The sequence below is a fragment of the Podarcis tiliguerta genome, assembly GCF_965153285.1.
Source record: "Podarcis tiliguerta genome assembly, chromosome: 6".
NCBI lineage: Eukaryota > Metazoa > Chordata > Lepidosauria > Squamata > Lacertidae > Podarcis > Podarcis tiliguerta.
In genome coordinates, this window is record NC_139539.1 from 19,538,895 (window position 1) to 19,553,623 (window position 14,729).

Consider the following 14,729-nt stretch of genomic DNA (forward strand, 5'->3'; position numbering starts at 1 on the left):
CCCGTACGGGCTGGGGTACCTTTACCTTTACCCATGTATTGTCTGATACCAAAGGGGTGCATTGGTTGCCAGGTGTGACACCCCCCCCCCAGCTCTCCTACCCCATTAAGGTTGCTCATGGCATCAGCCGTGGAAAGGACCATCATTTAGCTTTGGAGACTCCAGCTGTCCTAGGTACCAATTTACACCTGCAAACCATCAATGGATGGACAGTTTAGAAACGCCAGATGACAATAACTGTGCCTTGCTAGGGCTCCAAGCCAACAGTGCTGATTAGGAGCCTAATCTTTTGTCATTATGGAGCTCTCCATAGTTCCACCACCCTGGTAGGTTCAAGGGGTGGCAGCCTGGGAGGGGGCATATGAGGTGGCAGCTCCTGGCTGTAGAGTTCCCACCCTAGGGAGGCAAGTCTGGCAAGTTGACTGTCTGTTTTTCATCATATGCTAACTCTCTGCCCAGGTTTATGACACCTCAGAGGTATACATTTTAGTCCCCACCCTATTCTTCAGATTATAGATTGATTTAACTGATGCTGCATTTTTACGTTGCTGTAAGCCCGCCCTAGGACCTTATGGTGAAGAAAGGAAAGGAATGAATAATACACATGTTCTCAAGTTGCTGTTGAGAGAGCGAGAGCTGGGGATTAAATTCAAGCAAAGTTCTACATCGCAACTGCAGGGAGGGTGAAGTGTGAGTGAAGTAAAGGAGCAGGGTCAGGCCATTTCAATCTCAGAAATAAGAAAACAGCTCAACATCTTCTGAAATACCAGAGACAATGAGGTTTTAATTAGGTGCTTTTCTTCATGCACAGTAACAGTCTTCTGGTACCATTCTTACTCCACACCCCTACCCCATAATATACTAACAGAGCAAATATAAAGATGGACCTGAAATAATAATTTAACTTGCTCACCCCACTGATAGAAGTTCACAGTATTATTCATCATTCATTCCCACCACGAGTCAGTGTATTTGACAAAGTATAGGATAAAGTGCATTACGGGTTGTTGTTTTTTGACACAGTCCTACGAAATCTCTCTAATGTACAATCATAATGGGTACAGCCCATTTTCTCATTATTCCAAAGTAGATGGTGCTTGCTGTTCAAGGATTCGACGTAACTCCCAGAGACATTTGGCATTAGAGATCGTCTTTCGTTTGAAACTAGGGTGCAACCTTTTCTTAGGAAAGGAGTTTCCAGGTGGCACTCTTACAAAGATGTATACTGAGTACACTCTGCAGAACTCAAGTACTGTCATAAATCTAATTTTTGGTGTCATTGACGCAAGGGACTCCACCCTGTCACAGTAACTCCTGCTCGTCGTCTTCAGAACCGGAGGGCCCTTGTCGCACTTCTTCGTACCATTTGTTGGTGAGGGTTTTCATCTGTATGCGTCCGTGATGTAAGTCCTAAGGCAAAGGAACATTGCAACCGCTTAAGACAGCATTTCTATCTTTCCCTGTGTTGGAAGAACAGCCTGTGGCTGAGAAGTGCGAGTTTTGAACGTGTGGGCTCTGAACAAAGCAGGCACTGAATCTAAACCAATTATGAAAGATTTCTTTGTATGCTACAAAATGTTGCTGTAGCTCAGCCAACCACGCTGTGAAAAAGGGAGCGCAGTGGCAACATTCACACAGAATAAAGAAACTTTGCAGGTGGAAGGAGTTTCCCTGCCAGGGTCTGTCTCAGCTTGGGGAATGCCCTTTCTTTCCTGAATCCCACACCTAGCTTCTCTCTCCAGGGAGGCCTGAACGGCACCAGTGCTGTCACTGTTTCAGCACCAAGCAAATATAGGTTGGTTTGTTTTTGTTTGGTGCTGCCTAGATGCCTAAGAAACAATGACTGAATGTTTTTACACTAATAGTGTTTTTAATAAGTTGGGTGTGTGTTTTTACAGTATCACTACATATTTTTCTTCTAAACTGCTTCAGGACATTGCTGTGCGAAGTGATTCCTAAGAATGTGCTGGATCAGGCCAATGGCTCATCTAGTTCAGCGTTACAGCTGCCAACCAGGTGCCAGTGGAAAGCCTGCAAGGTGGACATGAGCACAACAGCACTCTGCCCACCTGCAATTCCCAGCAAATGGTATTCAGAGGCACAATGGCCACACCCACCTCTTGTGTGAGCCGCCTAGTGAAGAAAGGATTCAAGTATTTAACATCGAGCCACATAAATCCTTTGAGGTCCTGGCGCTTTAAGTAGTGGGCTTCATACTCTTCCTCGGTGAGTTCGGACAAGTGTTCAGATTCAATGGTGTTACCCTGGAGAGATCAGGGAAGGGAAATGAAACATCAGAATCCCAAACCATTGTTTCCTCGGTCACTTCTTAGCCTTTCCCATTCACATACTTCACTGAAGCCAATCAATACCCCCGACAGAAAGCAGCAATATAAATAATAACCATTGTTTGGGTAATGAAATGCCAATTTCCAGCAGACCATTTCAAGAATGTGGGTTCAGAGGAGGCTAAAATTGCCATGGCATTCGTCAGTCCTGTTCTGATACTGCTGATGGTTATGGCTGTGCCAAACACATGGAGAAGGAAAGCAGCAAGCGCTAGTATAGTATTTATCCAGCAAGGCCGCTTGCCTCTTTTGTGAATGAAGCCTCCAACTGAGCTTTGCCCAGTCTGGATTTGCACCAGTAGCATCAAAGTAGATGGATGGTCAAGAAAGCCACTTCCGCCTGCAGAAGGAGGTGGTGTTGTGGGCTTCACGCCCACACCGTGCGCGCGGTGGCTGGCTCTCAGCCTCCACACGATTGAGGGAATCCCCGGCCGTGTCATCCCCTGGACAGCCAATCAGCTGGCTCGGGGGCGTGGCCTGCCCTATTTAACACAGGCGGGCGAAACCCCCTGAGCCTGAGGTCCATGCACATGCCACTAAACTGTGGCTTAGCACAACATGTAAACTAGGCTTTTAAGTGTCTTCGATGGGAGATAATGACGTTGGAGTCACCAGTGTTTTAAGGGCCGTGGGTGCACTCGGATTTTTGAGTGAGTGATGTGGGAGCTACCTGCTCTACCTGGTTCTCTCCCCCTGCCCTGGATCAGCTCCCCGCTCCCCCCTGCACACAAGAGAAAGAAAGCATTACGTGTGCATGCGTGTGTGAGAGCGCTCTTTCTCACACACTGCTCACTTTTCAACGGGTCTGGGTGAAAGTCAGATCAACAACCTGGGCTTTGAAAAGCACATAGAGATGAAAGAGGAAGTGGGGAGAGAACCAGTCTTCCAAATTCCTGCTTCAGCTGTAGATGCTTTTCAGGGGAGAACAAGGGAAGCGTCCTCAAGCACTGCATGATCAAGTGGGGCCGTGAGTTGGAGTGGAAAGGTGAGTTCAGAGGCTTTAGGGGAACTAGAGGAAGACTTCAAGGGCATCTCACCCGTGGGAACCACATTGGCATGCCCTGTTTGACACAACACCTGGATATGATCCACGTGAGGTGTGGATCTGAATGCTCTTCCAGTACAACTCATTTTCTCAGTATAGCATTGGCCTGTTCTGAACACTTTGCTACCTGCTCTGTACATTGCAGAACAACAGCTTGGGTACAGCTAACTGTTTCACAGTACTTCTGGTTTGGCAAGATAGTGGACGTAAGCAACCTTTACTCTTTGGGGAACTCTCTCTGCCTTTCTCTGAACAGAGCCGTGCATATCCCCATTTTGAACAGCTTGCCAGTGATTTACAGCTGCCGCTTAATGGCGGAGGGGAACACCACTGTCTCCCTGAGTGATGTGTGACTCACTATCTATGTGTTATTATCATCCACTTATATGTGACTCAGTCCACCAAGTGCTATCATGACTGAATTTCAGCAGAAATGCTATTTCACTTAAAGGAAATAACTTGCCATTAAACTTCAAGTTGTGAGTGGTATTACAAACTGGAAAAGGGCTCTGTCAAGCCCAGGATTAAAGGGCAGAGATGTTCCATGCAGAACATTCAGGAGGCCATCAACTCCTTGCCTGAAGGTCTGGCCTTTCCTTTAATTCGCATACAGTGACAGAAGCGGTCAGAGAGTTTGGCGAAAGTGAAGGATCCGCCCCACTTAAGCCTGGAAGGAAAAGGAGCTCACCATTTTTTCTGTCTTGCTGAGGTTAATGTCCTTCTTGCTCTTTCGCCGGGCTTTGGAGTCTTCAATGTCGATCAGTCTGATTAAGGGCATTGTCCCTCCTCCCAGTAACAAGATGGTGAACAGCACAATGATGATTGTCGTGGTGCCAATGAGCTGCCGCTTCTCTATCGGCTCCAAGCCCAAATGGAGACTCAAGGCATATGGGATGGCCCCACGCAAGCCTAGATGAGCAGAGGAAAAGCCCGCAAAATAAGGAATGCAATTTCTTTACCAATAGGCAGGCTTCTTAAGCTACACAAACAATTTGGTTGTTTTGCTTGTCGCTTTTAGATTGGGCACATCCCATGCCCGGCACCCTGGTTTCATCTACTGCAGCCCACAGACTTTTGACAAGGCTGCATTTGTCATCCCTTGTTACCCTTCACCCTGTTGGGGAAAGGGTTGCAGCTCAGTGGTAACATGTTTTTGCATGCAGGAGGTCTCGGGTTCAATCCCCTGCATCTCCAGACAGGCCTAGGAGGGACCCCTGGCTGAGGAGCTGCTGTGAGTCAGTGCAGACATAACTGATTTACATGGACCATTGGTATAGGACAGCTTGCTATGTTCCTAGTGTCTCCTTCACAAAATGTTGGACATTTGAGTTGCCTTATGCTAAGGTCACTGGCACATCCAGCCCAGTATTGCCTACTCTGACTGGCAGTAACGCTGCCCGGAGGTCTCCACCTGGAGGTTTTTCCCCATCACCTCCTACCTGGCTCCATAAACACAGCATCCACACAGCAACCTTCTACCTGGCCATTCCACTGGAGATGCCTCAGCCAGAGAACTTCGGCATGCAAAACTTGTGCTTTGCTGCTGGCTGATGCAGGGCAGTTAAATTAGTAGCATACAAAAAAAATAAAATGGAAACTGTAAACTCCTCAGGGCAGGGACCTGTCTTTTTGCTTGCATTGCTCCATAAACGTTGATCAGTAGTACAATATGAAGAAATAACTAGGATTTTTTTTTTAAAAAAAGCATCAAGTAAGCCAAAATACTTACCACTAAACCACATGATGAACATCATTTTTGGGGTGATCTTGTGATCGCGGAAGAAATTGAGCAGGTAGGAGAGGGGGAAAATATTGACAGCTCTGCCAAAAAGCACAAGCACCTGTCAAAAGGCAAGCAAATTAGCCACTGGGCAAGGGGAAGCATTCTTTCAGGTGCATCAGAGCAGTCCAAATTGTAAGCGGCTTGTGAGGACGCTCCTCAGATCAGCTGATAATCAAGAGTCACAAATAAGCCCCTATACACCAGCTCTTCTGCCAGGGGTTAGTATCCAAGGAAGTGATTCCACCGGAAAAAGAATTTCTATTTTGCACAACTCCCCCTCCCTCTCCTGTCCCTGTGTATGCCCGTGCCCTCCCCAAATCTGCTCAAAAGGGTCAGGGGGAAACACAGAACAGATTTAGGAGCTGTGCGGGAAGAGGAAGAATTGCATCCATTGAAATAAGCAGCTCACTGCCCCAACTAAAGGGATAATGAAAACTATTCCTTTAAAAAGGGCAGTGGGGTGTAGCTCATGATATAGGTTACAATAATGTGTGTGATGTATGTAAAATAATAGATGTATTTTTCTTTATTTCTCAGTTATACCCCATCAAAAGACAACCTTCTCATATTGTCCTAAAAGTAGGTATATATATTCTTGTGTGTTTGTGCGCGTACACACACACAAACCTATCTGTGGAATGGTCTCCCTTGGGAGGTGGTGGACTCTCCTTCCTTGGAGGTTTTTCAGCAGAGTTTGGATGGCCATCTGTCATGGATGCTTTAGCTGAGATTCCTGCATTGCAGGGGGCTGGACTGGATGACCCCAGGGTCCCTTCCAACTCTATGATTCGAAGATCATTCATATGCTCCTCCCCCTGGCAATTCACTGTTCAACAGTGACAGAATAATACTCCCTGCTAGCAGCAGTCCCTTACGTTGACTATTCTCTTTAGACTGCCCACTGAAAGCAGGGAGGGGAATCCATCATTCTGACACTCTTAACTATTTCTGACTATGAGACAGTGCAAGCAGCCAATAATCTCCACGTTTACTTGGAAATAAAGCAGCTCTAAATAAAAAGGGACACTTCCAAGGAAATATGCAAGGGAGCAGAGTGCATATTAAGTAATCGCGACTATATATTGTCACAGCTTAGGCAAGAGCTATGGGTTTCTTGCACAACCACTGCAGAAGAATATGTCGTGTTCTGAGATGTGCACCTTTTGTTTCGAAAGAGAAGCAACTGCCTAGCTCCCAAGGCCTCCAGAGAGTGAAATGGGCAGAGGAAGTACCTCTCCAAGGTAGCCATCACTGCTTTGTCGTGCTTGCGAGCTTATTATGGAGGCACCCAGCAGGCCAATGCTGGAAACAAGATGCGGGACTGGACAAGTCACAATGTCTTGACCTTGCTGGGTCCCTGGTTGCAGGGGATTTGTGCAAGGCAGGAATGTCCAAGGCTGTTCCAAGGTCCAATTCCAGGCAAGTTATTTGCTCCAATAAGGGCTCAGGAAAAAAGCAAACCAAGGGGCAGTGCAAGGTCCATGCCCCAGGAAGCCGAGGGCCAATGAAGGGCTCAGGAAAAAGGCAAACTGAGGGGCTGTTCAGGTAAGCAGTGCGTCAAGATCAGGGACAAGATATAGTGCTCTATATCTAAATTATAAGAAAATCCCACAAATCCAGAGTGTGATTGTTAGTTTACTTAACTTTCTCAATCACCCTGTTCTTGAGACCTGCATTTCTGAACACATATACCCAGATAAATATACTACAAAGAGAATATATGCCAAAATCACAGACGCTTGAGAACTTTGACCAAGGTAGAACTTTTGAAAAGCTCTGTCTCAGGCTTTTGACATGGTGCCCCTAAGTGCAGTCACCAAGAATGCTTTGCCATTGTTCCTATTTTGCAAAAGAGAACCTTTTTTAAAAAACCAAAACAAAACACGATGGCTATTCAGTGGGTTCATAACTCATCAGAAAATGGAACCATTAAAATTTGGGGGTCCTTTGAAACAGCACCAAAGGAGCTCAACACAACACCTCTCTTAAAAAAAAAGTCTGAATGTTTATCCCTTAAGAAAGTACTTACTATGCACCAGATGACAAAGGACATTTCAAACTTGTGAGGGAAGCTAAATATTGATAGGCCTAGAAATGCAAAAACGCATGTTTCTGAAAGAGAAAAAACAGAGACGAACAGTCAACCAGGCTGGAAAATGCAAAACCACATGCATGGCCCTTTGATGCTGCAGTTTATTAGCACTGAATTACTGTGGCCTGAACGGTGTGGGGAATTCTTAAAAGGACTGCTTGATACGTATGCAGCTGCATAAATGAACAGGCAGCCGGAATAGTGTTGTAAAGAGAAATGGAAAGAAGCATTCATGACACCCTGATATTTTCTATTTTCTTCTTAAAGGCAGTAGAAGAGGAAACAGGGAGTAGGAGTTTCCTCTTCTGCTTCCTTTGCAGAAAGCTCTAAAATTGGGCTGTATCTCCTTTTATGTTCTAAGTTGGGGGAGCACACATTGAACTGGTGAACAAAAGCAACAGCAACCCACCCCACCTAATAATTAAAGAGCTTGTATGTGTATGCTACCTGTATGAAAACCGTGAGAGAGAGCAGGGACACAGCAGAGAAACAGATGAGAGCAAATGGATTATACTTTGGATGCACAAAGAGCCTTACATTAACCTAGCAGTTCGAAATCACGTCAAAGCGCAAGTAGATAAATAGGTACCACTCCGGCGGGAAGGTAAACGGCATTTCCGTGCGCTGCTCTGGTTCGTCAGAAGCAGCTTAGTCATGCTGGCCACATGACCCGGAAGCTGTACGCCGGCTCCCTCGGCCAGTAAAGCGAGATGAGCGCCGGAACCCCAGAGTCGGCCACGACTGGACCTAATGGTCAGGGGTCCCTTTACCTTTAACTAGTTTATCAGGAGTAAACAACTGCATGTGCTTAGAATTAATTAATGTGTTTAGCAATTAACAGTGTTGGACTAGGACCAGTGAGAAGAGGGCTCAGCCATGAAGCTCACTAGTTGACCTCAGGCCAATCATTTGTCTCTCACACTAACCTACCTCGCAGGATTATTGTGAGGATAAAATAAGGAGCAGGAGGAGAACAATGTGCACCACCCAGAGCTCCTTGGATGAAAAGTATGACATAAATGTGATGGTGATAATAACAATAATGTAATCCCCACTTAAAATGACAAACACAAATGGCTAAAATAAGGCAATATCAGAAAGGATGGGCTATGCAGAGAATACTTTTTAGTCACTTTATATTCTTTTGTATTCATTTGTTACCAGGTCCCCCCCCCCCAAAAAAAAAAGTTTCTTTATATCCAAAAGCTTTTAACAGCAATGTAGGCATGTTGCATCTCCTAAATCTAAAAATAGCCTAGAGGGGGAAAGGAGTCAAAGAGATCTATTTTGTTATCAATCTTGTGGCAAGTCTTAGCCAGAGCCTGGAGGATGAGGGAGAGAAAAAGATTTACTGCACATTTTATCTTGTTTGGCAGTAAAGGTGACTTTAGACTGCTTGGCAGACTCCGTATTAGTAAGTCGGAAATGTGTGGAAGAGATACTCCCCTGGCTACAGGAACATTTCTCTTTCTCCTTCTCTCTCTGCCTATAATTCATGTCTCTGAATGGCTTTAAACGGTGGGGAGATGAATTCAGATGTGATCGTTCTGGCAGCAGCTGCTACCCAAGATATCTTAAGTGTCCAGGTTCACAGGCAGGGGAGGCGATTAGCAGGTGCTGAGGGACAACAGCAGAGCCGTGACATCACCTCCACGCTGGCTTTCCCAGAAACATCTGGATATCCAGTGATGTCCAAGACACTGAACTAGATCAGGGATGGAGAATCTGTGACTCTTCAGATGTTGCTGGACTCCAACTCCCATCATTCCTAGTCATGCTGGTGGGGGCTGATGGGAGTTGGAGTCCAACAACATCTGGAGGGCCGCAGGTTCACATCCCTTAGATCCAGTGAGACTCTTATGATAACTTGAAACCACTGCTACTTGCTCAAGGTGGGGCGCGGGGTTCTCTTCCTTGCCATTTGATCCTAACAACAACCCTGTGAGGTAGGTTAGGATGAGAGACAGTGAGTGACTTGTTCAAGGCCACCCCTTGAGCGTCATGGCTGAGTGTGGATTTGAACCCTGGCCTCTCGAGTCCTAGTCCAGCACTCCAACCACTAGGCCACACTGCCTCTCACACATCATGCTGTGCAAAATAACTCCTAACCACACTGCCCTGAGCTCCATGGCAGGATACAAATGTGAAAAACAATTCCCTGGTCAGGGGTTTTTAATGTCTGATGCTCTATTGAGTTTCAGTTTGTTGGAAGCTGCCCAGTGGTTGGGGTAACTCAGTCAGATGGGCAGCATATAAATGATTAATAATAATAATAATAATAATAATAATAATACAGTCATACCTTGGATCCCAAACGCTTTGGTACTCAGACATTTTGGCTTCCGAACGCCGCAAACCCGGAAGTGAGTGCTCTGGTTTGTGAACGTTCTTTGGAAGCTGAACGTCTGAAGGGGCTTCTGTGGCTTCCGAATGGCTGCAGGAGCTTCCTGCAGCCAATAAGAAGCCACGCTTTAGTTTCCAAACGTTTTGGAAGTCAAACGGACTTCCAGAATGGATTCCATTTGACTTCCAATGCACGACTGTAATAATAATGGCAAGCCAGTCTATAGCTACATGAGAGCTACATGAGTGTCTGGATAATCAGGAATTGTTTGAATAGCTGAAGTTCAGATTAAGGAGACCAAGAAGAAGACAGCATATACCACACATGAAAGCAACGGTCCTCAGTGTCTGCTGCATTAGGATCTGTGTAACCGGCGAGAGGTTATGGTGAGTGTAGTGAGACATCACGATGCCAGAGAACAAGATAGCCATGATACCTGGAGAAACAACAGCACAAATCAGATAAATATTATTTCACGTATCAATGCATAACCTTACAAATCTCCCCCAACTCTTGCTCACCCCAGACCAATTAGCAAAACATCAACACTGCTCTGTGATGCAGAAAAGGGAACGGGGAAAATAAATCAGGAAGTGAGCCCTACTCCACCTTTGGGTGTAAGTTGTTGCATCGACATTGTACAATTAGTTTGGCCAGCTGCCAAAGGCGCCTCAATTATCTGGTTCAACCTGGGCAAACATAGCCAAACTTGTCACTGTCAGGCTTAAAGGACATTTTTATGAACTCTAAAAGCACAGAAGCTCCTATATATGCAAGGGCTTCCTTATTTTTTTCAAAACTAGAGACAGCTCGGAGGCTGGATGCTTATGTTTAGGCATCTTTGAGATTAATGGGAGGCAGTCCCTGCTTATGACGGAGCTCCTAAAGCACTTTGGATCGGGCTACCGAGCTGCGTCACCGTATGAGAGGCTGAATCCACATGTTTTCTGCCTTAGGGGTAGAAGAGCTATAAATCAAAACATCTACAGGCCAGGAAACGGCACCATCTGTCCTTCCACAGCATGCGCTGCCCAGATTTCAGGGGGGAAAGCTTGCAAGAAACCAAGAAGGAAATAAAATATTTTCTGGGATAGCAGATAACGCTGGACTACATACAGTCTGTGAATATACTGCTTTCATCATCAACAATATTCTCACCCTTCAATGCAGTTAGTAAGTCAGCTCAGGGGGTGGGAGGGGCAGAATCTGAAGTGGTCCCTTCAAGATGAGCACATTTATTGTGGCACAAGGTTTCCTGGGTGAAAGCCCACTGAAACTCAGAAAGCACTATTAACTTGGTACTTTCTTTAGCAAAAGCAGTTTAAAGGACTGGTGAGGTTTGGCTACAGGTTGGTTGAGCTGGAATGGAAAGGAATATGGCTCAGAGCAAGTTACTTTGAGCATTATAGCCTTGCCGGTCAGCAAAATTGGTTAGAGCATGGGACTGATAATGCCAAGGCCACAGGTTTGATCCCCGTATGGGTGCATTTTCTGGCATTGCAGGGGGTTGGACTAGATGATCCATAGAGTCCCTTCCAGCTCTGATTCTATGTACGTATATATGTATGTAGTTTGGGACTTTGAGTCAAGGTTGGAGTCTACTACAATTACAGAAGCCCAAATTTTTTTGAGTTGATGCTTCTTAGTAACTTAGTTTTGAGAGACTATTTTTTTTTAATATTTCAATTTTTAAAACAAAATTTATATAAGATTTACTGCATAACTTGTGATTTATCAAACTAAAGGCATCTTGCCAACTATTCAGCAGGTGAGCTCATTCAAGCTTCTACGGAACTGATTTTTTAAATTTATTTTTTAAAGCAGACAGAAAAGTGGGTTGAACATAGCTAAAGCCATGATTCTTTGGCATCCCCCCCCCCTCCCCAATTGTGACTGTGGTCTCAGAGGCCATCTGAAAGTACACTGAAGATCCTGAACTATGGTTTTAAAGCTAAGCCCATTGATTCAAAGTCCCTGTGTACTTTCTATGTATTACCAGAGCTGGAGGAAGCAGGCTGGGATATTTTCCAGTAGGGAAATCACCGCATGTACCATCCATGAAAGTGAGATCACACATGACACGTCACCAAACTCCACCTAGACAGCATTTGCCAAGCTCTGAGGAATTTCACTCAGATGTGCAAGTGCTTGCACAAAGGAAATGAAAAACTTCCTATGCAATCAGGACTGGGCTACAGGCACAAAAAGGGGCCAAGCCCCTGCAGCATTAGAACACAGATAGTGATCTGATAGTAGCTGACAGGCTCAGTAAACCTCAGTGTTTCCATAATCCCTTGGCTGATTTTTTAAAAATGCTCAGTTACGTAATAACTCAATTTGCCCAATGTAATTCCTAACACTTCATTAAGTGTTTATTAAATCACTGAATGGGCTCCAAATTTCTAATTATTAATAGTTCCACGGTTTCCCAGATTTCATCTGGGATGCACTGCTACAGAAGGGTAAACATGGGATCATTGGGGTCGTCTTAGGATGGGGAGGTTTTTAAAGAAGGCTGATCGCCGAAGAATTGATGCTTTTGAATTATGGTGCTGGAGGAGACTCTTGAGAGTCCCATGGACTGCAAGAAGATCAAACGTATCCATTCTTAAGGAAATCAGCCCTGAGTGCTCACTGGAAGGACAGATCGTGAAGCTGAGGCTCCAATACTTTGGCCACCTCATGAGAAGAGAAGACTCCCTGGAAAAGACCCTGATGTTGAGAAAGATGGAGGGCACAAGGAGAAGAGGACGACAGAGGACGAGATGGTTGGACAGTGTTCTTGAAGCTACCAGCATGAGTTTGACCAAACTGCGGGAGGCAGTGGAAGACAGGAGTGCCTGGAGTGCTCTGGTCCATGGGGTCACGAAGAGTCGGACACGACTAAACGACTAAACTACAACAACTGGCTCCATATTCCTACAGTCAGGAGCCAGTTCTCCCTGTAAATGTGTGGTGCCATCCTGCAATTTACCTAATGTGCCCATCCCTTTGAGCAGATGATTTGATTAAATAGGAAGGAAAGAAGCAAACATCCTCTCCCTTCCAGTCTAAGATAGCCCCAAACCAATTCTAGGGGCTTTGCTGAGGCTGAAAAGAAGTATACAGCAAGGCAGTAATAGCTCTTTTTCAGCCTAGCAACTTGGCAAGTACTGCCTACTGGTAGACATGCCATGTGCTGATCATCTTCAGGGGCTGCAGCTGACTGCATGCAGAACAACCAACTCTGATTTCTAAAATTTTGTAGGTGGTTTGATTTGTTGGGAAGGGAGAAGTGACAGGCATCCACACTTAATTATCTTGCTTAATCACCCCAATTCTCATATACTTGCAAACATGAGTCTGACCAAACTGCGGGAGGCAGTGGAAGACAGGAGGGCCTGGCGTGCTCTGGTCCATGGGGTCACGAAGAGTCAGACACGACTAAATGACTAAACAACAACAACAGGATGGGGAAGAGCTTGAAAATCCACTCTACATTCTATGTGCCAATACACAAGTGTTGCCATCATAAGTGAAATGGAAGTGGTCATCAAAAGAGCTGCTTCATGTCTGCCTTAGATGAATTAGATTCACTGTGTAAGCTGTTAGCAGTCGTCCATCATGCCTCCTATGGAATTATAAAGGAACAACCAGAAAGGGAAGGAATAGGGCACCTATTACATGGATTTCAAGCTCTGATGCTTGAGACGAATGGCAGGCAGGCTTAGATGGAACAGACACATCAGAGAGCCACCATGGTGCAGAGGTTAGAGCGTTAGACTAGGATGTGGGCAACCAGGGTTCGAATCCCCACTCAGACATGAAGCTCACTGGGCGAGCCAGTCATTGTCTCTCAGCCTAGCCTACCTCACAGGGCTGTTGAGAGGATAAAACAGAGAAAGAACTGTATGTGCCATCTTTGAGCTTCTTGGAGGAAAGATGGAAAGAAATGTAATAATAAGAACTATAAAACTTGTGGCAAATCAAATGGGAGTTTTCTTAAGTATTTGCAGAAAGAATGAGGGAGAATGTTTCAAATTCTATATGCAGAAACCACCACTATTTGACTGTAATCTTTCATACCCACCCACCTGTGAATATAATAAATGCAAATGGACTTATGTCAAGTCACAAGCCCCCAGATGCTTTAGAGGAGCACTTAGGCTCCTTACATTATGTTTCATGATGATTAAACATGCATTTCCTTCCAAGTCTTAATTCAAGATCCCTTATTTGGTGGCGGGGGTAGGGGTGGGGAGGAGAGTAGGAATGGTGTTAAAAACAGGAGATTGTGTTCCAAGTTCCATTATATCAGACTCTGGAAAGGGACCTGGGTTTCCTGAAGCACCCTTGTTGGTGCTAATGTAGCATTAGCCTTGGGACTAATGTAACCACACGGGTTACATTATGAGCAAAAAGTGTTGGAACCGACTACAAAGCAGGCTTAGATCCATCAATAAAGAGGGAACTTCCTCTTCTTCTCTTCCTATAGACATGACTAAGTTCAACCAAGAACTTTATTTATACAGTGGTACCTCGGGTTAAGTACTTAATTCATTCCGGAGGTCCGTTCTTAACCTGAAACTGTTCTTAACCTAAAGAACCACTTTAGCTAATGGGGCCTCCTGCTGCCGCTGCGCCGCTGGAGCACGATTTCTGTTCTCATCCTGAAGCAAAGTTCTTAACCTGAAGCACTATTTCTGGGTTAACGGAGTCTGTAACCTGAAGCGTATGTAACCTGAGGTACCACTGTACAGTGGTACCTCGGGATGCAAACAGGATCCGTTCCGGAGCCCCGTTCGCATCCAGAAGCAAACCTAACTAGCGACGGCACGTCTGCGCACGCGCATGTCGCTTTTCACCGCTTCTGCGCATGCGCGTGACGTCACTTTGAGCGTCTGCGCATGTGGCGAAACCCGGAAGTAACGCGCTCCGTTACTTCTGGGTTGCCACGGAGCACAACTCAAACACGCTCAACATGAAGCATATTCAACCCAAGGTATGACTGTACTAACTGAGTATCAACTTCATACGACGCATGGCTCTTGTACAGCTGTTCTTTCTTCTACGTAGAATGTACAGCCTGAGTGTACAGGATGAGTGTACCTAGAATGTACAGCCTGAGTACACACCCC

At 45.5% G+C, this 14,729-nt stretch overlaps 1 protein-coding gene across 4 annotated transcripts in view; it reads right to left on the reverse strand.

The window, feature by feature from the left end:
- Nucleotides 1-764: 764 nt before the first annotated feature.
- Nucleotides 765-14,729, reverse strand: part of SLC9A8 (solute carrier family 9 member A8) — a 61,049-nt gene continuing 47,084 nt past the window's right edge. For 2 of the 4 annotated variants that reach the window (XM_083446920.1, XM_083446917.1), the window contains exons 11-16: nucleotides 9,932-10,048; nucleotides 7,206-7,288; nucleotides 5,123-5,234; nucleotides 4,082-4,302; nucleotides 2,118-2,264; nucleotides 765-1,410 (exon numbers count right to left, since the gene is read on the reverse strand). In XM_083446920.1, the coding sequence (XP_083303046.1) occupies nucleotides 1,303-1,410; nucleotides 2,118-2,264; nucleotides 4,082-4,302; nucleotides 5,123-5,234; nucleotides 7,206-7,288; nucleotides 9,932-10,048 (788 nt within the window). In that variant the 3' untranslated portion in view covers nucleotides 765-1,302. The remainder of the gene's footprint in view (nucleotides 1,411-2,117; nucleotides 2,265-4,081; nucleotides 4,303-5,122; nucleotides 5,235-7,205; nucleotides 7,289-9,931; nucleotides 10,049-14,729) is intronic. The other 2 variants (XM_083446918.1, XM_083446919.1) reach the window with 1 other exon arrangement.